This window comes from Artemia sp. Qi Xiang Cuo, chromosome 8, assembly GCF_049724085.1.
Source record: "Artemia sp. Qi Xiang Cuo chromosome 8, ASM4972408v1, whole genome shotgun sequence".
In the NCBI taxonomy this organism is placed as follows: domain Eukaryota; kingdom Metazoa; phylum Arthropoda; class Branchiopoda; order Anostraca; family Artemiidae; genus Artemia; species Artemia sp. Qi Xiang Cuo.
The window spans coordinates 39461983-39486543 of NC_142801.1; the positions used below are offsets into that span (position 1 = coordinate 39461983).

A 24561-nucleotide genomic window follows, 5' to 3' on the forward strand; every position below is an offset into this window, starting at 1 on the left:
ATACTACTTCTATATATTTTTAGGAAGGGTGTCTAATTCATTAAGTTTTTCAAAGTTAAGGCTCTCAGCGTTGCTCAACAGAAGTTTGGGGAATTGAAAACGACCTGTGAAGGTACCGTCGTACCTTCAAGCGGTTGGGTTTGGGATGAACTGGAGGAATAAAGAGAGATGAGGTTATTTATGCAGGGATATGGCATGAGTCCCCGTTGAGTGGGTTCACAAGGGGGCGGGGATGGATGGATGGGTAGGAAAAAGCCAGAAAGGAGGCGGAAGGATGGTTGGGAGGGTAGGTGGGCTTGGAAAAAAGAAGAAAAAGAAGGAAGGGGCATGGAAAGAAGAAGGCGGAGATATCCTTCGGATAGGTACTCGATTGGAAAGGACAGGATGGCTCGAGGGCTTTATTGTATGCGAGCGATGTTCTAAAAAATTATTATTAAAATTAGCCGAATTAAAGTGGCTTCTGGACAGCCCAGTTTTGCGAAACCTACTACGACCCTTAATGGGCAATTTAATATGAACTTTTGAACAGCCAATGGATGTTCCACTTGATTTTTCTACAAATATCAACGTGAGGGTATTTACACAGATTATTTGTACAACGGCTAAAAACATTTACAAATGTGTATAATTTACAAATTTACAATGTGTAGATATTTACAATTACTAGATTTACATCTACTGTCTAAAAAGCTAGAGCACACATTAGGTTGATTACACTTAAAATCACTAAGCTCATTTTTTTGAATATTTGATTGCATTTGGGTGAGAATTTCCGCTTGCTAGTTCGACTTCATTGTCAATTTTTAAAGATGGGTCATTAACACTGGATTTCAAGAACAAAGTATCTTTAGTTAAAACAAGGTCAGTAGTATTAGTTTGCGTAACCTTTTTAATCCCTTGAGAAAATTTAGGACGAAGGAAGTTCACTAGCACTTGTTTGATTACATTTGGTGACGTTTTCAGGTTCAAAAAGTCTGCCAGTAGTTTTACGCAATTTTGATAAAGGCTATTTGGAGCAGAAGTATCACCTAAAAGAAGAACTCTGGGCGATGTAGGAGATTTTAATGCATGTATAGCATCAACAATTACTAGCTCAAAACCGACTTTTAACATTTTGATTTAATTGTCCGTGAAAAGATCAATTTTCTGGCGCTAATAAAGATCAGATAAGTTATCATAAAGAAATTCGAGATTAATAATCCGTTTCTTGAGATTGACGATTTCTGGGTCTTTTTTTAGGCAATCTTAACATGCATGGCACATGGGGCTCAAAGACACTAGCCGTTTTTGCATTGCGTGTCAATTCATCTTTACAGGAACAAGAGATATGTGAGGTAATTTGAGGTTGATGGTAGGTGGTTATTTTTGCAGAATCAATCGATCCAGGAGAACTATTGCCGTCATTACTCGAAACACAAGGTACAGTTGGGGGATTTACAATACCAATTGGAATGACCGCATCAAGTTGATTATCGTTGGAAAAAGTTGAGTTTTCTTCATTAGAAATAAGGTGGGATTTGACTGCCTCGATTGGTTGGACCACTTCAGGTTGATTATGGATGATATTAATTTCGTCATTTTCAGCCATTGACGACCGGCATTGTACGCATGACCAATTGGGGTTTTTAAGCCAACCACTTTTTGTGATGTCAGCACAAGCTAGGTGCAACCAAGCATTGTGCTTAGAACACTGGAATGACCCAGTTCCACATTTTCTGTAGCATTCGTTACAAGGATGAGACATTCTAGACTAAGGGACAAAAACGAAACATAGACCTTGAATTGGAAGCTATATCTTCAACTAAAACCTGGTTGCCTAAGCCAGGATTAGCACTGGTACTTGCAAGAGAAAAGTTCACAAGGTTTATCTCGCGTCTTCACTTAAAAATCACACGCGTCATTTATTTAAAAACAAGACGTCTTGATGGGTCAAGACTCAAGATCTAGATGATGATTGAGGGGAGAATGCCCACCCCCTTCCGGCGCCTATGCCTGAATTTCTAAAATGTAATTTTTAAAATACATACCAGGGTTCTTATTAATTCCCATCCTCACAATTTCTCAAAATCGGATTTAAAAAGAAGAAAAGAATGAGGCTGGAAATAAGCCGGAAAAAGCGCAGAAAAAGACAAAACAGGAATCCTAAAAAACAGAGTAGAACAAAAAATGGCTGTACTCATTTGTTGTTTATGAAAACAGAACAGGAAAAGATAATATGAAAAACAGAACACGATGACCAAAAAAGAGCAGTGCTCAAAAAAGGCGGCCCGGCATCCTTATCCCATGCCCCATGGCAATGTCCAAATTAAGAAGTTCGAAAGCCAAAGAAAAGAGAAATTCAAACTGTGACCAAATATCAGGAAAAACTGCAAAATTATAATTTTTTTCAGACAAGGTAACGATTTGTTTTTTTGTTTCTTATAAAGAAATCAGAAAAACGAACGTAAATTAAATATAAACCTGTGTTTTAAAAATAAAACAGTGATCAAACTTAAAACGACCCAAAATTTACGTTATTAGAGCGGGGTTATCAAATCCATGGTCCACTATTATGCTGGGATTTAAATTTACTGATAATCTCGCGAAGAATCGGATGAGGAATTAGAATCAATATTTTAATGTGGAAAAAGTTTCTGTATTGTCCCAGTAAAATTGCACCTATTTGTATATTGACAGAAAAAAGATACTTGGACTTTCCAAATCAGTAAACAATTTTTGAACAAAAAGTTGATTTATTCGCTTTATAACCTGCCAATTCAAGTCTTTTACCAAACACACCGGTCATAGGCTGTCAAAGCTTGCACAGTTGCTTCTTGTATCTCTCTACCATACCCCTTATATAGGCTTGTACCGAGATTGACTTTATTTGCGCAATGTTGATAGTAAATAGGATTTTGAGCACATACCAAATAAGTCTTCAATCTTCTCTGCAATTTTCAGCTTTCCCACAACTATTTCCTCCTAGAATTAGAAAAAAAAAATCAAAATCACAACTAGGCTAGCTAAATTAAAAATCAGCAATAATGTATGTGAATTGTATCATCATTTTATTCAATCATTCATCCTCTCGTCTTTGTTAAAAATTATAGGCAGCGGAATAGCGCTGCCTAAATAAAGAGCGAAATGGGCACAACGTGTTATTGTTGTTATTTTCTGTTACCAAGGCGCTTCGTATAGAAGAATTTTTCGTAGAAACTTCGGAAGGAGCTCATTCAATTGGAAATTGAAAGTTCTAGTGCCCTTTTTAAGAGTTAAAACTGATGGGAAGGCCACCAGCCCCCTCCCACGCCCATCGATTCCCCAGATACATGCAATCAAAATGTTGAGATAGCCATTTTGTTCAGCAAAATTGAAAGGTCCTGTAACTATGTCTCTGGAAATGCCATCCCCCCGCAGCCCTCGGGCAAGGGCTTAAAGTTATGCAGTTCACCCATTGTATGGCCTATATATAGTATTTGTAATTTAGATTGGTGGGCGTGTTTAGTCATTAGTGTTCACAAAGACGAAGGACGTTCAAGTGAACCTTTCAGAGAATGTTGAAGGGATGGTTGATCTAAATCAAAACACATTATGTACATACATGTTGTCAAAAGGGCGCACCTCAGGACTGAGTGTATTAATTTGAAACTTTCAGGAAATGATGAAGAGTATGAAGAATTGAACAGATAGGCAATATTCGCACGCTAATACTACTATTGCTACTACTACTATCAATACTGCCACTACAACTACTGTTTCTGTAGCGAGTACTACCAAGGTTCAGGATATTGAAGTGAAAATTTGAGGAAATGTTGAGGGGAAAGTTTGAACTAAAATAGAACATACTATGTGCATACAGATTGTCAAAAGGGCGTATCAGCAATATCTTTGGAACGGCTTAACGTATCAAGCTGAAACTTCCAGGGCCTTATGAGGGGGATGTTCAACTGACAAAAATAAAACATGTGCATATTACTACTGCTATCAATACTACTGCTACTACTACTCTTAGTATTACCACCACTACTATGATACTAGCACTATAAATGCTAAGAGTATGAAGATGAAATTTGAGAGAATACTGAGGGAAAATTTGGACTAAATCAAAGCATACTATGCGCAAGCATGTATCTTAGCAATGGATTAGGGTATTAAGTTGGAACTTTAGGGAATGCTTAAAGGGGAAGATCAATTGACCAAAAGGCAATAAATGCATACTACTACTAATACTATCACCACTGCTACTACTAATACTACTCCAACTACTACTTCTATTGCAACTACTATTAGGGCTAAGAGTATGAAGATGAAAATTTCAGGAAGTATTGAGGGGGAAGTTGACCAAATTAAAAGACACTATGAACATACAGGTTATCAAAAGGGCATATTAGTAATATCAAAGCAACAGCTAGTTGCATTAAATTTGAACTCCCACGGCTTGATGAGGGGGATGTTCAACATTACTGTTAATGCTATCATTAGTCGAACAGCTAGTACTACTAGCACTCGAGGGCGAATCTCCAGCATTTTTATTGGGGAGGCAATAGGGGTCTATATCCGGATAGTCAAGGGGCATGGGATATATAATATTTTTTTCCTTATTATTAGGGGCAACTGCCCCCTTTACCCCCCCCCCCCAAACGAAACCCCTTGCTAGCACTCCTACTACTGTGACTACTATTCCAACTTTAGCTAAGGGTATCCAGGTGAAATTTTCAGGGAATATTGAGGGGGGAATTTGAAGTGAAACACAGCACGCCGTCTGGATGCAGGTTGTCAAAAGGGCGTATCAGCACTATCTTAAAGGACGACTTGGTGTGTGAAGTTGAAACCTATAGGGCTTGGTGTGGAGGATGTTGAACTAACCAAAAGGTAATGTTTGCATCTACTACTACTACTTCAACTTCTTCTACTACTAATGCAGCTACTGCTACTATTGCAACTACTATTATAGCTGCTACTAGAGCTCAGGCTACTAATAGTAATTCTACAACTACTACTACTACTACTACTGAGACTACTATTACTAACAATATTACTACTACGGCTACTAAAGTTAAGGGTATTAAGACGGAAGTTTTGGGGAATGTCGAAAGAGCATTGAACTAAATCAAAACACATTATGCGCATTTAGGTTATCAAGGACGCATCAGCAATGCCTCAGAAAATGTTTATGGTATTAAGTTGAAACTTTCAGCGTGTGTTAAGGGGCATCTTGAAAAAAACAAAAACAAAGATGCTACATGAATACTGCTACTACAACCATTGCTACTACAGAAGCTAAGAGTATTAAGCTGTAGTTACAACATTGGGAAGTTTTGCATAGCTTTAAGGGGGAGGAAAGGGGAGGAATATTTCTGTAATTCCATGATGTTTCGAAGTTTCTCGGATTCTCCTATACTCTTCATAGTTTTTTAGTTCGTTTGTTCGTGTTCTTTTCAGGAACAATAATCAGTTATCTTTTTTTTTTTTTTCTAAATCGAGACTTTGGTTTCAGTGGAAACAACTGGAAGTTCCTTAGAATACGTTTTAATTACGCTCTTGCATACTGAAAGAGTGACGGAACGAAAATGGTAGACAAAAGGATCAGAATCCCAATCAACCCAACAGCCCGTATTCGTATGTATATCAAATCTAAACCATTGATAGAAATGTTTAATTCGAGTTCAGGTTTCAAACGTTAGTAGGCTATGTCATTAGGTTAAATTTGTTACAGTTAAAATATGAAAAAAATGTGTTTATACTATGCTACTACTCTTATCTCTGCTGCTGTAGCGTCTAAAGGCGCAATATCAATAAAAAGCAAGAATGGTCCCTAAATGATCCTTAAATTCCAGTTTCAGCATACTAGGCAGAGTAAAAGATCACACGCAGAGCCCCAGTTTTCTGTAAAAAAAAAAAAAAAAAAAAAAAAAAAAAAAAAAAAAAAAAAAAAAGAGAAAGCTTTACGCCTGGACTTGAATAGACTCGAAAATGTGCAGTAATAAACGAATTTTGCTTTCATTAAAGATGGCACACTAAATGATGCTACGTGAAAGATCTATGGATTTAAACTGACGCTTCATGCAAAAAAGGGCAGTTGGTGTTAGTAATAGTATTCTCACAAACCTGGTTCGTAAGAAAATGACGTACTGTCATTTTAAGATAGATTACACAAGCTTGAGGTTAAAAAAATAAAACAGTCTACGGCCCTGCTGAGAATTTGGGCGCTGCAATATTATGAAGTATCTAAGTACCAAGTAAATAGTTCCACAAGGAGAATGCAGGTATTTGTGTACCACCAAGGTCCAATGAAGCCTAACCGAACAAGAATGGCTTGAGAGAGTGAGTATTCTTTGCCAAGCAATGAGTCTATTCCCAGCGAGATTCTTAGGTTGCAAAGAATTCTCTACTCAGGCCAGATGCGAAGAACAGAATAGAAAAACAAACTAGGAGATTTTCAGAGTCCAAATATTCAAAAGAATGACAAACCTTGGGGCATTTAGCCAATTTTACTTCCTTAGTAAACACCTGAAATTTATAGCTTCAAAGATACAAGCAAAGAAAATGACATCAGTGAATTTTACCGGCTTTCAAAGCAACTAACGCATTGGAGAAATGCCAATACATTTTGCAGCTTTAATGACTATCCAAATAATTATACATCACTGAAATCGATTAAACAGTGAAATCGAAAAAAGGGTAATAGCAAATCACCAGAAATGTTTTGCTGATTGCTGATTGACATTTGACTGTGCAGTTTGTTGACTTGCTAAATGTTAACGAATATTTCAAGAAGTCTTAGCAACCGCAATAGCCATGATTCAGTAAAGAGTCAGGTGTCTTATATGTATTTTTTTTTTGGGGGGGGGGGTAGAAGGTGGAGACACGACCATCTAGAATAAACGGTCCTAGAAATTTGAAAGACGACACAATCAATCGTAAATTAATAGTTCTGGTGCCATTCTCATGGGCCAAAACCAACAAGAGGATAACCTAGCACCCTTTTTGCCTGGACACTCAAAGAGGCCAAAATGGCATCGGATCGAAATCTAAAAATAGTAATTTTAATCAGAATGGTTGAACAGTCCAAAAGTTATACCTCCTAGGAAAACTTGATTCCAGCAGCCACATGGGCACATAAATTCTGAAATGCCTCACTTAAAACTATTGCTTCACTCTGTAGTTAAATTTCAGAGGTACCACACTAACGTTGTAATAGTAAAGTGGTATGTAGCCTATATGTACCTCCCATTTATTATTCTTCCTCCTCCAACAAAGCACGCATTGATAGTTTGAATAAAATTTGCCCAAGTAGTCATTAGAATTTACTATCTCAGAGAGGGGTCCTCACCTGCATACGTCCCTGCCTCTAAGAACTTGATACGGAAGGCGTGGTCATAAAAAGCTCATTCAATCGGGAATTAATAGTTCTATTGCCCATTTTAAAGCGAAAAGAGATTTAGGGCAACAAGGCCCCTCCCCCCCCCCTCCAGGTTCCCCCGCAACCCCTTATACTATCAAAACAAAATTTCAAGACAACTGTTTTGTCGTCCTAGCCGAGTGGATTGGTGCGCTGGATTAAGGATCCTTTGTCCGAGAGGACGAGGGTTCGAATCCTAGTGAACCCAATTATTTGGTTTGGGACGCGGGTCAGTTGCGTGACTCTGTAAGCTCAGCCAGGGTCGACCCAGCTTTAAATGGGTACCTGGAGAAATCTGGGGAAGGTAAACAGGAAGGGTGTACAAAAGAACGGGATGGTTGGCCCCTAACCCCCAATTGCACTTCCTGGCTGAAGGGCCAAGAAACGGAGATCAGCACCGCCGGTAGGGACTGTAAAGTCCAATGATAATTCTTTAACTTTTTTACCATCTGCAATATATCAGGAACGGCTGATGCATTTTTCGCAAATGCGCACCACGCTACGAATAACATGTAAATGCAATGCTACTAAATAGCACATGTGCAATATTTCGGGAACAGTATGGAGAATGAGTAGAAACCGCACGTAGTTGAGGGGAGGGAGTTAAAAATGATTTATAGCCGACCCGTCATACTTTTTTGAACTATAGGGCGTTATGGGGACGCAAAAGACTATTCAAGATTAAGTAGCGAAATAAATCAAGACACCAGAAACTTCAATTGGGAAGGGGGCCGAAGGGGGGGGGGGTCAATTGCCCCACTAGATTTGGTAAACACCTGTTTTTGCATTTTAATTGTAAAATCGAAAAAATGTCCCCCTTAGATTCTGAAAACAAATTCCCACCCCCTACATTTTGGTAATTGACACCCCTGAAAAACACTATGTTATACCAGGCAATAGAATAGCGTATATTCGCGTATATATCCTGGGAACGGGTTAGAGGATTAAGATCAAAGTTTGAGGGGCGTTCTAGGGGGGGAGGGTAAGTCTATGCCTAAAATCCATCTAAAAGTTTTGGCACTATAAGCCCCAGTGGGCATAGACACTACTTATGGTGAGATAGCGATGTAAACCGAACAGCGCTTGGCCTATGTGTATTTGGACTATCAAATAGTGTAGCCATAATACCTCAAGAACGACCAGGGGGATTAATTTGAAACTATTGATTGTGTTTGAGGGCCAAGTAGACCTCATTTTTGTGTTGAAGGGGAAAGGATTTATATGTGTATTTACCATTGAATTTTGAATGCCCCCCCCCCTAAGAAGGCCAACGATTCTTACTGAAAGGGTTGAAACTTTTATTCGCAAGTCCATGGGTCAATGGAACATTCTAGTGTTGTAACGGGTAAAATTGGTCACGGTAAAATTGGATATTTTACGTATTTTATCGTAATGTTACGGACCCCCGTAAAATTGGTATTTTACCTATTTTACGTAATTTACCTGTTTTACGTAATTTACCGGTATTTTACGAAATTTACTAGTATCTTACATATTATACTGACATATTTTACGAGGGCTTGCAATTTTTCACAGCATAAAAACGCAAAGAGGCTGGCAGTAACAGGTTTGGATATGAATTTGTTTTGTGTGACAAACAAGAAAAAATAATAAATTAAATAGCCGAGAAAAAGAGGGTAGTGTCAGCCAGTGGACAGAAAAGAAGCGAAAATGACAGAAGCAGATATTTCGTCAGGGACTTCCGCTCGGCCGTCTTCAGTGCTCAAGAAAAAGAAAGAAAATTAACTTTTGAAGTAACTCTTAACAGAGCAGAAGAAAGATGAATCAAACAAACTAAGCCATAATAAATGAAAGACTATTCACCAATTAGATTGGGCAAAAATTATCTGCGTAGAAATTGACTTAGCTTGTCTACTGACCTAATTTTTATCAGAAGTGTGGTCAGATGATCCTAATTTAAACTGAAAAAAAAAACTATTTGAATCTTTTAATTTCAAGTTATTATAAATTGGGTTTATAGGAAAATCTCCAGTATCTCCTATTTAAAGCAAGGTCTCTATTTATGATTTTTTTAATTTTAATTGCCTTCCTAAAAGAATATGGGAAGCCATTTGCTTCAGATATTAAAGTTGTCTCATAACAAAGAACTAAATGATCTGGATTTTCAACGATGTGGAGGGCCAAAGTAGAATAAATATCCTCATTTTTATTTTTAGATCCCAGAGAAACCTTGTGTTCATGCGGTTGTTCCCCCAGGAGCCAACGATATCCCCCCCATTCCCCCTGGATAATTCTGGATCTTCATTAGAAGGGAAATAGAAATTTCTACTCTCCTGTTTAAGTAAGAGGCAATCGTATAGCATTGCCTATAGTAAAGATCCATAAAGGTTCAAAGTATTAATATTTGTTCATTTATTTCTTCCAAGAGGATTTTCATGTGGAAGGGGTGGTCGAATTTAATTTTGGAGAAGGCTCGGTCAAATGGAAATCAAAAGTTCCAGTTTCCTTTTATAAGATTTAGCCTGCTTTTCAACCAATTGCTACCGAATGTGTTGTTACTGACTACAGTGTTTAAGAAATTCTAGCGAGCCCGGAGGAGAACCCTAAGTTGCACCTCACAGCGGTGGAGTGGTGTAACATTCTATTAGTAGCCTAGCCCGACAAATAGAATGGCTAACGCAACGGGGCGCCAAGGGTCTGGGGAGCCTTTGGTCAAGTCAATTCCCATGAAACACCAATGGATATTCAAGATCAAATGCAGAGAAATACTACTATTACGCGGTAGTCGACGCGGACCAGGTCAGGGTGGTGCCTGGCCCGACAAGTATGCAAGCCGCCCGATCAAGAAAACATCTGAACAGTAGCACGTGGAATTTTCACAGCTGCAAGCTGGAATCTACGCTACTACTCCTTGCAAAGGAGCTACAGAAACATTAAATCAACGTTTGTTGTGTGTCAGACACGAGACTTAATGATGTTCTGTCCAAAAAGTTGACCATTTCCGAATCTGACTCATTCCAGTTCTACAACTCGGGTCCCAATGATGGTTCCGGCCAACAAGGAGTTGGGTTCCTAATAGACGGTCATACTGCATCATGCGTCACCTCTTGGAAGCCATTGTCTCCAAGGATCGCCATGATCCGACTGAGAGGCCACATTAGCCACATAACCATAATCGCCGTGTACGCTCCGATAAGGGACAGTAGTGACGCGGTCAAAGATGCCTTTTATTATGACCTACAAAGAATCATCGACAAGACACCAAGGCGTGACATGCTCTTTGTAGCTGGAGACTGAAACGCCCGGCATGGCAAAGTAGACCCCGACACAGCAGCAGTTATTGGCCGCCACACCGTTGGTGACAGATGCATCAATGGAGAAAGGCTCTTACAGCTAGCCAGATACAACAACTTATGCGTCACAAACACTCTCTTTGAGCATAAGAGACTCCACCTCGTAACATGGCGTTTGAACGGCGGCGTAACAACAGCTCAGATCGACCACATCTTAGTCAGCAGAAGATGGAGGAGCTCCTGCACAGATGCCCGGGTATACAGTGGAGCAGACACAGGATCTTTAAATGGATCCGACCACTATCTCCTCACTCGCAAAGTCTGTCACCGCCTTAGTAGGCAGAAGCGACAGAAGGCAGGCAAGTGCTTCGATGTTTCGAAACTAAGATGCCCTGAAATCAAAACCGACTTCGAGTTAAAGCTAAGCAACCGGTTCGAAGCCTTGAATCGTCTCTCACTCGTCGATGAAGAATGGGCACAGATAAAAATTGCGACACAGGACATATCAGAGGAGGTGCTTGGCCACACAAAACGAAAACAGCGAGCCCGGATCTCTGACCACATAATAGGACTAGTTGATAATACGTAAACGCTCATGGAACTTGTAAAAGAACCCTTGAAAGGAGACAGCAAAGTATTTAAACAGTAACTGAAACAGAACAGACAACAGTACTGGTTAGATCTCGCAAATGAGTTGGGACATGTGTGCAAGAGTAGTAACAGCTGGAAAACGTTCAAACTCCTTAAAGAAGCAACAGGAAAAGCTCCTGTAACGGTTGACACACTGAAAGATAAGTCCGGAGAACTCATCCGAACAGATGAAGGACGCATGGAACGCTGGCGAGAGCATTTTTCTGAGCTACTGAACCCTGTCAAATCCCTGTGCGATCTACCTGCCTTCTCGAGTGCTGCTAGAGAGTCCTACGCAGTAAACCTCGATCCGCCAAGTATTGCGGACGGACAAAAAGCGCTGAAGTGCATGAAAAACAATAAAACTCCTGGAGAGGATGGGATCCCTTCTGAAATGTTCAAGTCCTCACCAACTCTACTATGCCGCCTAACCGACCTTTTTGTCCAGGTGTGGACGACGAAGACCTTCCCAAAAGACTGGAAGGTATCAGTCCTCGTTCGGCTATACAAAAAAGGAGATAAGGCCATTTGCGGAAACTATAGAGGTATCTCCCTGATCGACCATGCCATGAAGATCTTCTGCGTCATTCTTTTGAATCGATTCAAAGACGCACGTGACAAGTTAACCCGTCCTGAACAAGCAGGCTTCAGACCAGGCAGAGGCTGCCCAGAACAGATATTGACGATTCGCCTCATCCTTCAGCAGTACAGCAGGTTTCATCTACCCCTTCTCATCGCCTTTATTGACTTTGCAGCTGCCTTCGACTCTCTCATCAGAGAGGAGCTATGGAGAATTATGGCTGAAGACGGTGCGCCACAGGAGATCATTGAGATAGTCCGAAGTGCGTATAAGGACACTGAGACTTGCGTCCATGTTTCCGGCAATGACACCCCTAAGTTTCCAGTAGAGTTTGGGGTAAAGCAGGGATGCCCCCTTTCGCCTATATTATTCAACTACGCGATAGACTGGATCATGTATAATGCAATGAGAAACCACAGCGGAATAGTCTTCGGACAAATAGCTGGTTTCCTCCAGCCCCTGACAGATCTGGACTTCGCAGACGACGTTGCTGAGCTGAAAACTACCGCCGACAGCTTACAAGGCATGATCGACGATACCTATGAGGTCTCAAAGCGCATCGGACTGGCCATCAGCGGCGCAAAGACTAAAGTATTGGCTCTCAATCAACCTGCTCCTTGCCAAGTTACCCTCGACGGTGAGCCAATAGAAAGCGTTGAGGACTTCAAGCATCTTGGCTCTATCATAAAACCAGATGGTGGAGCTGAAAGGGATATCTCTGCCCGCATAGCAAAAGCCTGTGTAGCCTTTACTAGGCGGAAAAAAGCATTATGGACCAGACGGGAGATATCATCCAAAACAAAAGTCAGAATCTATGGTGCAGCTGTTCGAGTAGTACTACTGTATGCTTGCGAGACATGAACGATCAAGACTGAAGATGCGAGAACTTAGGACGTGTTCGACCCCCGCTGCCTTCGTTACATCCTCCGCATTAAGAGATGGGACAGGATTTCCAATAGTGAAGTAAGGAGTCGCTGTGGCCAATCAGAAGAGCTATCGCTTATCATTAAAAGACATCGCCTGAAGCTCCTCGGCCACACATTGCGCCGTCCCAAAGGCAGGATATTTCGAGCCTTCCTTGTCTGCGAACCAGCCCCCTACTGGAAACGTAAACCAGGAGGACAAAAGAAGGATCTGTGGCAAAAATTCAAGGAGGACCTGGTACCATAGGGAGGATTCAGGAGACATGGTCGGAGATGGGACAAAAATTGGTTGAAGATCACCGGAGAAACTGCAGCCGACAGGTCCAAGTGGTCGTCGGAAGTCATTTCAAGATCCTTTGGTGCCGGGCAGGACAGTTCATCGTCTGTTTCCCGCCGAAAGTAAAAAAGTAAGTAAGTAACTAGTTCTGTTTCAGCAGTTGTATTAAAACACCCTTCATATAAATATATTATCAGCTCTAAGGGAGAGACGAAGGGGGGGGGTTGGAGGTGGAAATTGATATATGATCCTCAGGGTCGTATCCTGGACTTTTGTTTGGGACGGGGGGGGGGCTTCGGAACAGGCAGAGTCCTCTGAACCAGAATCTGAGTCTCAAGGAGAGGAGCTAAATTTGCTAGTAAATCCTGTTTAAGACGGTCTTAATTACCATTGAAGTGACTGGGTGTTCTGCAATAATGATACGGTGCTTATTTAATCAAAGTCATCAAAGTGTTACGAACCATTTTTTTATGTATTCGGTGTTTTTATAAATAAATGAAAAATAACATGTATCTGATATGAGAAATCTGGTTAAATGTGGCTATTTAAATATGCAAGGCTGTTATTATAACATCTCTTAGGTTTAAATATAGAAAAATAGCTAATATGATTTTACTCCCAAATACTAGTAATTTTTTCTTACAAAATGGATGTTCGAAACCAGGCACTGTCCAAGTGCTGAGGTATTACCCTAGACATAAGATTGCTAAAGGGATAAACTCGACTATTAATAAAATTGATAAACTCTAGATGAAGGGGGATTGCCTTTTTTAAACGCAGGAAAATCAGAATCATCGACATATTTCATTAAAATCTGAAAGTTATGCTTAAAAAAGGAATGCTCAACTGGTCTTGTAGCTACAAGGTAACTCTAAAACACCCACTTTACCCTATATTTCTTAGGAAGTACCATATTTTACCCTATTTTACCAAATGTTACCAATTTTACTTACCGAGTTTTCATTTTACGGTAATTTTACAACACTACCCCCTCACACACAAAAAACTCGACTTTTTTTTGTTTTGCCCGAAAATGGACGAAAACCTTTTTCAGATCAGACAAGCACCATATTATTACTAGCCCAGAATAGAAAGAGTTAAAGGAATGTTTTTGAGCATCATAAGCCCCAAGACTAAAAGATTGATGATGCCCAATCACGGTGTCATTAATTTCATTTCACCACTAGGCGTGACAATTGCATTAATAAACTCATCAGCCATGTTGATCCTTACTAATTTCGACTTCATCACTTTGTGGCACACAAAAATAGCCTAAAATTTGTTTTGTCTTTGACAGGCTTGAAGCTTAAAGAACATGTAGACAGGACCAGCTAAACTTCAATGAAGACAAAACATTTGAAGTTAAGTTAGATATGTAAAATCTGGAACAGGGAAAAAAGAATTGCTTTCTTCGATAGACCCAACCAAGGGAGATTCCCTTGGTCCAGCAAATGAAAAAAAAAATAATAATAATCAGTTTCATCACTTCGTGCCACAAGATTAATAAGATTATCCTTTTTTTCTCCAAACGCCTTGGAACTTACAGGGCATGTTGACAGGACAAAGGGGTCTAAATGAAGACAAAAAAAAATGACACTGAACTTTAGAGTGTTTAGTTTTAGAAAGTTTCAGTTGATTGTTCATTTTAATTTCTATGTTTTGGAATCATTCGCTCAACCATAGTATTATTTGTTATTTTTATGTTTGACGGGGTTATTCATTTTAATTTCTGTTCGTTTTATGTTCCATTACATAGCAATTTCTATTCCTCCATAACTTTTTTCGTTTAAATTTGGAGTATTAAATTATTCTATTCCTGCTCGTTTTAGGCCTTACTATGGCCCTTGGCTCTTTTTTCCTTTTTTCTGGAAAAAGTTTTTTTTTTTTAAGTCACTTAATCACGAGAACATGTCAAGCCTTCTTTAATTCGCAGTTATGTACGGATTTTCAATCTGTACGATCTTGAGCACATTGTGAAGTCCATTCTATTCCACCTTCAAATCCTCCATCCCTCCCCTAAATCGATAACCAGTATTCACATAGTGTGTTTTGTTTTAATTGAACTTACTCTTAACATTCGCTGAAATTTTCATCTTAATACCCTTAGACTTATTGGTGGCCGCAATAGAAGTAATACTTGTAGGAACAGTAGTAGCAACGTCCACATACGGCTTTTTAGTCAATTGACCACCCCACCCCCTAAGTCATTCCTGAGATACGCCCTTTTGATAGCCTACAAATACATAGTGTGTTTTGATTTAGTTCACCACTCCCCTCAACATTCATTGAAAACTTCACAATGATACCCTAAGCCTTTTTGGAGACAGATTTTACCTAATGACACTTGTGGTTGTTGTCATCCTCAGAGGCACATAGTGATTGTATCTTTCAACTATGCTGAACAAAAGGGTCATCTCAAAATTTTTGCATGATGTCTTTGGGGGAATAAGAGGCTTATGGGCTGCTTGCCCTCCAATCCGTTTTAACTCCATATTCTTCACAAACCTCTTTAAAGATGCCATGGTAACTGTCCCCACATTAGTATAACCCCTGGTTTAGGAATTTTCGCTAGTACAACGATCTAAAAAGACCTTTAAGCGCTAGGAATATCAATATTTCCGGTCTATGATTCAAAATATTGATCAAACCCAAGCGCAATGACATTCTGAAGGTTTCTTACTCTTCAGAAAGCTATGGAAAACTGCTAAAAAGATCTTCCTCTCAAGTTACATATACCTACTACTTACTTATCTACTTTCGATGGGAACCAGTGGACGAACTGTCCTGCCCGGCACTAATGGACTTTGGAATTACATCCGACGATCATTTCGATCTGTCGGCTGCAGCTTCCCCAGCGATCTTCAGCCAGTCTCTGTCCCATCTCCTACCATGCCTACAGAAACATCCCCATGTCTCAAGATCCTCTTTGAATTTTTGCCAAATATTTTTCATGTGTCCTTCCCGATGTCATCTACAGTATGGTACTGGCTCGCAGATAAGGACGTCTCGATATATCGTACCTTTGATGTGGTGCAGGGTGTGGTCGAGAAGTTTGATGTGACGTCTTTTGATGATAGAAAATAACCCTTCAGCCTGGCGATAGCGGCTTCTTACTTCGCTACTGGAAAAACTAGACCATCTGCTGATTCAAAGTATATAACGAAGGCAGCGGTGATCAATCGGGTCCAGAGCTCTAGCTTCTACAGCCTCGAGCGGCCATGTCTCACAGGCGTACAGTTCGCACGGATGCTATGTAGATTCTGACTTTGGTCTTTGTCGAAACCTCACGTCTGGCCCATAGCACCCTTTTTTAGACTGGTAAAGACTCCCCAAGCCCTTGATATACGGGCAGAAATGTCTTTACCAGGTCCACCATCTGTTATTAAAATAGACTCAAGGTACTTAAACTCGTCGAAGTTTTCAATTGGTTTGTCATCCACGATGATTTTATATAGAGCAGAATGGTTGACGGCCATCACTTTAGTCTTGGAACTAATTATGGTAAGCCCAATACGCTTCGAAGTCTCGGAGAAATTATCAATCATGTCTCGTAAGCCGTTGGCTGTGGCTTCCAGCAAGGCAACATCGTCTGCAAAATCCAAGTTTTTCAGGGATTGAGGAAAACCATCCAGTTGACCATAGACAACACCTATTGGGTTTTCTGGGTATTTTTCATTATCCTGTCTATCTCGTAGTTGAATAATGTGGGCGATAGGGGGCATCCCTGCGTGACACCAGACTCAACTATAAACTTCAGAGTATCGTTGCAAAGATGCGGACACAGGCCTCGGTATCCGTGTATCCGCTTCGGAGTATGTCGATGAGGTCCGGTGGCAATTCATCTTCAGTCGTACTCTTCCATAGTTCTTCTCTGACAAGGGAATCGAAAGCAGCAGTGAAGTCAATGAAAGCGAATAAGCCTATTCTACTATACTGGTTCTAAAAAAGGGGTTATCAACAATATCTCAGAGAAAGTGGTATTAATTTGAAACTTTCAAGGTAAGTTCAGAGAGATGTTCGAAAGTGACAGGAGGGCAACCAGTCCCTACCCACAATCCGTATACGTAAGGTCTCTATTTACATAATTTTTTTTTTTTTTATTTCAATTGCCTCCCTAAAAGATTGTGGTAAGCCATTTGCTGTAGATTTTAAAGTTGCATCATCAAAAAGCAATAAATGATCTGGACTTACAAAGATGTGGAGGACAAAGTCAGAATCAAAATCGTCATTTTATTTTTGGTTTCACGTCTAAGATAGAATTAAAATGAACCAAAAAATCAGTTGGAGAATCATTTCCATGGTCCCAAACAGACAAAATATCGTCAACAAAACGGAACCAGAAAGTTTTATAATAGAAAACTATTCAAAGCAGAACTCAGGGCACCCACAGCCCTCATGGCAAGGGTTGTAAGTTATGCCCTGGGGGCATGAGGATTTTATAGAAAGCGTTGTCGTAGAAACTTCAAAAAGGGCTCATTCGACTGGAAATTGAAAGGGCTAGAGCTTTTTTTAATAGGGCAACTAACCCCCCTCTCACGCCCACCCTTTCCCCAAACATATCCACTAAAAAATTTTGAGATAGCCATTTTGTTCAACGTAATTGAAAGTTTTGGAACTTATGTTTTTAAGCAGGACAAACCCCCACACCCCTCAGGGCAAGGGTTGTAAGTTATCCCCTGGGGGCATATAAGGTTTTTACAGAAAGCGTTGTCTTAGAAACTTCAAAAAGGGCTCATTCGACTGGAAATTGAAAGGGCTAGTGCTTTTTTTAATATTCGAAAGTGATTGGGGGGCAACTAACCCCCCCTCTCACGCCCACCATTTCCCCAACCACATTCAATCAAAATTTTGAGATAGACATTTTGCTCAACGCGGTTGAAAGTTCTGGAAATTAGGTCTTTAAGGATGACAACCCCCAACAGCCCCCAGGGCAAGGGTTATAAGTTATGCCCTGGGGGCGTAACGGTTTTTATAGAAAGCGTTGTCGTAGAAACTTCAAAAATGGCTCATTCGATTGGAAACTGAAAGGGCTATTGCTTTTTTTAATAGTTGAAATTAATCGGAAGGAGAATCATCACCCCACGCCCATCATTTCCCAAACATTTCCGATAAACATTTTGATATGGCCATTTTGTTCAACGCAGTTGAACGGTCTGGAAATTATGTTTTTTCAGGATGAACCCCCCCCCCCCTCCATAGCCTTCAGAATAAGGGTAGTAAGTTACACTTTTTGGGAATATAAAGTTTTGGTACTTGCTTAGAATCCAGTAAACACGCGAGAAAGATGGCATCGAAATCTCAAAGATGCTACATGAAAAACAGTATTTCGCTACCTAGTGAAGTATACTGCTCACTCCGCGACAAGGTACCTAGGTTAGGTTACGTATTTAATACATGCTATGCGTCACACACACCCCCCCCCCCGTAATGTACAAATATATAGCCCAAATTTGTTTTTAAACTATAATATTTTCATTCTTTTTTGTTTTGTTTCATTAGCATTAACGAAACTTCACTTATCCCGTGTTTACTGGATACTAAACAAGTACCAAAGTTTTTATAGAAAGTTTCGTCGTAGAAGCCTCAAAAAGGGCTCATTTGATTGGAAATTGAGAAGATTACTGTCTTGTTTATTAGTCAAAAGTGATCAGAGGGCAAATGAAACCCCCCACACCCACCATTTCCTCAAACACATCCAATCAAAATTTTGAGATACAAATTTCGTTCAACGTAGTTGAAAGTTTTGGAAATTATGTCTTCGAGGATGACAAACCCTCCGTACTCCTCAGGGCAAGGGTTGTAAGTTATGCCCTGGGGCATACAAGGTTTTTACAGAAAATGTTGTCATAGAAACTTCAATAAGGGCTCATTCGATTGGAAATTGAAAGGGCTAGTGCTCTTTTTAATAGTCAGAAGTGATTGGAGGGCAACTAACCCCCCCCCACCACCACCACCACCACCACCATTTCTCCAAAGACATTCCATCAAAATTTTTAGATAGCCACTCTGTTCAACGTAGTTCAAAGTTCTGGAAATAAGGTCTTTAAGGATAACAACCCCTCACAGCCCTCAGGGCTAGAGTTGTAATTTATGCCCTGGGGGCATATAAGGTTTTTTATAGAAAGCGTTGTCGAGGATACTTCAAAAATGGCTCATTCGATTGGAAATTGAAAGGGTTATTGCCCTTTTTAATAGTCAAAAGTAATCAGAGGGAGAATAATCCCCCCCCACGCACATCACTTCCCTAAACATTTCCGATTAACATTTTTATATGGCCATTTTATTCAACGTAGTTGAAAGGTCTGGAAATTATGTCTTTGAGGATGAACCCCCCCCCCATAGCCTTCAGGACAAGTTATGCCTTCAGGAAGTAAGTTATGCTCTTTGGAAATATAAAGTTTTTATAGGAAGTTTCGACGTAGAAGCTTCAAAAAGGGGTCATTCGATTGAAAATTGAGAGGACTTGTGCCTTTTTTATTAATTGAAAGTGATCAGAGGGTAAATTACCCCCCCCCCCCACGCCCATCATTTCCTCAAACACTTCCAATCAAAATTTGATAGCCATTTTGTTCAACGTATTTGAAATGTCGGGAAATTATGTCTTTGAGGATAACAAATCTCCCCAGCTCTCAGGGCAAGAGTTGTAAGTTATACCCTGGGGACATATAAAGTTTTTACAGAAAGCGTTGTCGTAGAAACTTCAAAATGGGCTCATTCGATTGGAAATTGAAAGGGCTAGTGTCCTTTTTAATAGTCTAAAGTGATTGGAGGTTAAAACGAACAGAAATTAATATGAGTAAGGTTTAAAACCCTAAAACCTGGAATATAATTTGTACTTTACTGAAAAACACTCAAATGAATGTGCATTGTCAGTTTAATATACATATGCTGATATTTAGGCCTAAACCCTTAAAATCGAAATGAATTTTTGATTTCTTAAAGTTATAAAAGTGAAAACATTTAAAGGAATTTTATTCAGTAAAGTACAAATTATATTCTGGCTTTTAGAAAGTATAGGGGTTTTGAACCCTACTCATATTAATTTCTGCTCGTTTTGAGTTTGACTTTGTTATTTATTTTATTTCTGTTCGTTTTGGGTTTCATTTATTTATTGATACTGATTTGTGGTAGTTGTATGCTTGGTAGATTATTTGATTCTATTTTTGTTCATTTTTGGTTTAATGAAGTTCTTCACTTTTTTTGAAAAACGTATTTTGTGGAAAACATTTTTTTTTAATTAATCACTAACAAAAACCATGTGCTAATTTTCTCTTTTCCTTATTACAAATTAGCCAAAAAAAAAATCCACTATAACAAACATTCAGGAAGAAATTGGCTATTTGGAAGAAACATAAAAATTTGTCCTCTGCGTGTAAAACACGGTAATAGAAATTGACCGCACGCAACTCTAAACAAGATTAATCAGCTAGAAATACGCCCACGGCATGAAAATCATATATATATTTATTTTCCGGGAAAAGACTCGAACAATCTTCAAGCCACGATCAATATAATGAACTAAGAAGCTCTTTTAGTGTAGTTATGTCATCGAATTAAAAACAGAATGTAATCTCGTTATAATGCCGAAAGATGATGAGAAACCCACTCAAACTTTTTTTGCTAAATTATTTTTTAATAAATCAAGCTCACTCAGAGTAGTGTTCCTTATAACAGGAATGCCCGGCACCCACACCCCAGTCATCCAGCCAGGTTAAATGTACAAGGCTCAGAGGTTACTGCACTTACTTCAATACCATATGACCTATAATTCTATAATTTTCTTATTCATCATAGAGCCATGTATCCCAAAAAGCATATTCTGATGAAGTCATACACGTGACGAATGTATACATTTTGTATTTCTTTGGCCTTCTTCCAAGCTCAAGAGACATTTTCTTGAATATATTTTGTTTAAACTTGTTCGCAGGACCGGTTTTAAAGCTCTGACCCTAGGCTCAAGTGTTTGTCCTGCTCCGTTTTGCAAGATTTTAGGGGGGGGGGAAGTCCCGAAAATTTGGGGATAGTGGAAGCACTGAACAGAAGGCAACTTATGAACCAAAAGTAGTAAAAGAGAGAAATGATACCGAACTTTCAGCTGTAATTCTTTGGAGAAATCTGACAGTTTATAAGTGGCCAAGGAATTCCTGTGTTGTTTTAAAATCACTTTTCTGTGAATAGGCTGCATGGCAGCGGAGTGCACCTCGCACTTTAACAATAACTAACACTGGTCCAGTTTTTTTTTTAAGAAAAAAAAATCCCTCAGTGATAATTTACTGCACCTCCTGGTATTGTGCGCCCCTAGGCCCGGGCCTATTGGTAAATCCAGGCCTATCTGTTCAGACCAATCAGTACATCATTGGCTATGGGCGCGGGGATTTTCGTCAAGTTGGTGTAAGCACATGGGCGCCCATAAGCTGAATTCCAGGGGGGGGGGGGCAAACCTCATCTAATTGGCACTTTTAATGCTATATAATAGAAATCTCAGAACAAAGGTATAAAAATAAAGCAGCATCATTCAGCAAGGGTGGGGCGGGAGCCCCCCCCCCCCCATATGGGCGCCCATGTGTAAGCATAATTAAGTATTGGACGTAAGACTAGATTCATAAAGGATGGTAACTTTGGGACTTGGTAAATATGTAATATGCCAAGGCATGCCTCCGTGCCTCATGCCTCCAGGTGTCCCTCAAAATGCCCAGTTGTTAACCCCTCGGCATACAGTACGACTCCTAGGCGGCATGGAGAATTAGCGCTACCTATGCAAACTTGAAACAAGTCTTCAATGGCTGCTAGAGAGCATGTGTGATTTTCCGTTTCGTTCCCCTTGAAAAATACTTTCGAATCCATATATTTTTCAGTGAGATTCATATTTTGTCAAATAACCGTTAAAAATAGATTTTTTATTTCTCTCTGAGCCCTTAGACTTTGCCCTGTGAATCCCCAACGAAAACGCCTTGTAAACAAGTCAAGTTATTCTAAAATCCAGGAGATAAAGTCTTTAAGAACAGCTTTAGCCTCAGCTTTGGAATTTGCCATTGGAGTTAGACCCTGAATGGAATATTTATGAAAACGCCTTATAAGCTAGCCTTTCACCCGCAAGGGGGAAGAGGGGTTAGACGCATGCTCAAAGTTCACTAATGACCAAATATGCAATGGCAGAAAAACAATGACATTTTGCCCGATGGCAGATAAAAACAATGACACTTTGTCCTATGACAAATGAAAAAGATGACAATTTTTCCGATGACAAGAACAACAATGACATTTTATCCGTTGAAAAGAAAAAAACAACGACAGTATATCCAATGACAAAAAAAAATGACAGTTTATCCAATGTCAAGAAAAATCTACGAAAGTTAATCAAGTAAAAATCAACGATAATGACAGTCTTGATAATAACAGAAATATCTACGGCAATTATTTTACGACCAAATTATTTTATGGCAAATTGTCCCATAACCTAAGGCACAGCTTACACTTGCAACCAATAATAGTTGTCAAGAACCAAATTAAAAAAAAAAGCTTTTTGAACGATGTAATCGTCTGTCTTCTTGATGACACTTTCTTCTCTTTTCTCTTTTTTTCTCTCTCTCCATTTTCAGTAGAATTCTGTATTTTTAGTTCTTATATTATTTCACTAAAAAAACGTGCCACTTATTAATCCAACAGAGGCATTAAACAGTTGACTATGTCTAAACAAATTTTAAAGTTGAATATATTTTAGGGAAAACGATTTTAAAGCTCTGAATATTTTCATGCTGTCCGCTGTTTCTTTTTCTTACTTATTTTAATCAAGGAAACCATTTATATATTTATTATATTTTTGTTTGTTTAATCTCTTATCTTTTTGTTTGTTTTTAGGCCTTTATCCAGGTTTGTGTGTCTATTCGAAAAGATCGCAAAAGCTACGGAGCTTTTCCGATTTTTTATTTTTTTTTGCAAAATTTAGCTTTGTATAGTAAATCATTCTCTCTCTAAAAAGTACCCAATGAATGTAGTAGATTACAATGTAAATGGTACTAAATCAATCAACAAGACCAGGATGATATCGGCAAGAAAGATATTTTAATGAGCCTATATTGTAACTCAAATCTAAAAACTGTTCGTGTTCTAAATAACTGAGCAAGTCAAAAAATATATTTTGGTACTTATGTATTATACCACCAACACTCAAGTTTACGCTGTGTAAAACTCGAGAGCAAACTGGTTTTATCTGTCACTATTAAGAAATAATTAGCTTACGCTCAGTGGAGAAAACAAGTGGTGGGTGACAGAATACATTGTAATTATATAATTTGGGCTATAAATTTACACATTAGGGGGAGGGGTGGTAGGGGTTACGTTAGGTTGCCCCCCCCCCCACCCCCTAATGTGCAAATATATGGCCAAATTTGTTTCTAAAGTACCATATTTTCATCATGTTTTGGTATTTTTCATTGGGATTAACCTAGCTTCACTTCTTGAGTGTTGGCGGTATAATACATAAGTACCTATATTTTTACTAATCCATTACTTTCAGATTAGAAAAAAAAATCCTTTTCTTCGCAACGGCATGAAATCTTAAGCTATGATAAAATTTGAAAAAAAAATCCACAAAGAGACAAACAAAGGAGTTATACACTTCATGTCGTAGATGTGCAGCTACTTTGTGCTTCCAACAGTGCAGCATGGTCTGCCAAGACTCCTCATTTTCTCATCTAGGGCTCTTATGAACTCGTATACCACTACCTAGTAAGCCATCCCTCATAGATAAGCTAAAATCGTGCTTAAAATGTAATTTTATTTTTACCTCAAACAAGCTTTCGAAACAAAAAGAAAATTATCAAATATAATTACAAAAGAGATAATTTAACCAAGTCACGAATTATTCACTTGTAAATTTACATCTAGTTGGCATCTATGTCAAGTCAGATAAAAATAACGCCTGATCAGATTTATGTGTGCAAGATTATTTCTTTCAATTACATTATTCGGAAAGCGAATGGCCTTAGTCCCTAGTTTTTTGCTATTGGCAATATTGATGCCACTGGGAGTGACACTATTAATTACAGAATGATCCTAATTCGTAAGAGGTGTAACATGTCAATTATATACAACGTCGGTGAGAAAAAATGACTCCATACCTAAGGTTCCACCCAGAACCCTCAAACTATACAGACTGTCAATCCTGAAATGAATCCTATTTCTAACAGGTTGAACATGCCTTTTTTTTCTAAGTTTGTTTGTTTTCAATGTGTTGCTTGTCAATAATTAGTAATAGTGTTTGCATGAATATTCGAGTGCTCCAGGGACTACATTTACGCCCTAGGGATCATTGATCAGTCCTTTTTTTTCAAAGTTTGTTTGTTTGTCAATAATTAGTGATAGTATTTGTATGAATAACCAAGTTCTCCAGGAACGACATTTAGGCCCTAGGGATCATTGATCAGTCCTTTTTTTCAAAGTTTGTTTGTTTGTCAATAATTATTTATAGTATTTGTATGAATATTCGAGTTCTCCAGGGACTACATTTAGGCTCT

General features: G+C 39.1%; 3 protein-coding genes across 4 annotated transcripts in view; 1 reads left to right on the forward strand and 2 right to left on the reverse strand.

Annotated features, from left to right (window-relative positions):
• Positions 1–24561, reverse strand: part of LOC148949388 (protein Tob1-like) — a 183392-nt gene that overhangs the window by 135909 nt on the left and 22922 nt on the right. For both annotated transcript variants that reach the window (XM_089093410.1, XM_089093412.1), the window contains exon 2: positions 2907–2961. The gene's annotated coding sequence lies outside the window, so the exon portion shown is untranslated. The remainder of the gene's footprint in view (positions 1–2906; positions 2962–24561) is intronic.
• LOC148949390 (protein CFDP2-like) lies at positions 5550–10639 on the forward strand. The gene is made up of 2 exons (XM_089092694.1): positions 5550–5658; positions 10302–10639. Exons 1-2 carry the CDS (start codon positions 5550–5552, stop codon positions 10637–10639), a joined length of 447 nt encoding a protein of 148 aa, XP_088948820.1.
• On the reverse strand, positions 16330–16767 carry LOC148949391 (uncharacterized). The gene has a single exon (XM_089092695.1). The coding sequence runs from the start codon at positions 16765–16767 to the stop codon at positions 16330–16332; it is 438 nt and encodes a 145-aa protein (XP_088948821.1).

Bases quoted from the DNA above. Each gene is read 5' to 3' on its own strand.
- LOC148949391 (XM_089092695.1), bottom strand. From the start codon at position 16,767: ATGCCCCCTATCGCCCACATTATTCAACTACGAGATAGACAGGATAAT.
- LOC148949390 (XM_089092694.1), top strand. From the start codon at position 5,550: ATGGTAGACAAAAGGATCAGAATCCCAATCAACCCAACAGCCCGTATT. The intron at 5,659-10,301 runs GTTAGTAGGCTA...GTTGTGTGTCAG, and splicing joins TTCGAGTTCAGGTTTCAAAC to ACACGAGACTTAATGATGTT.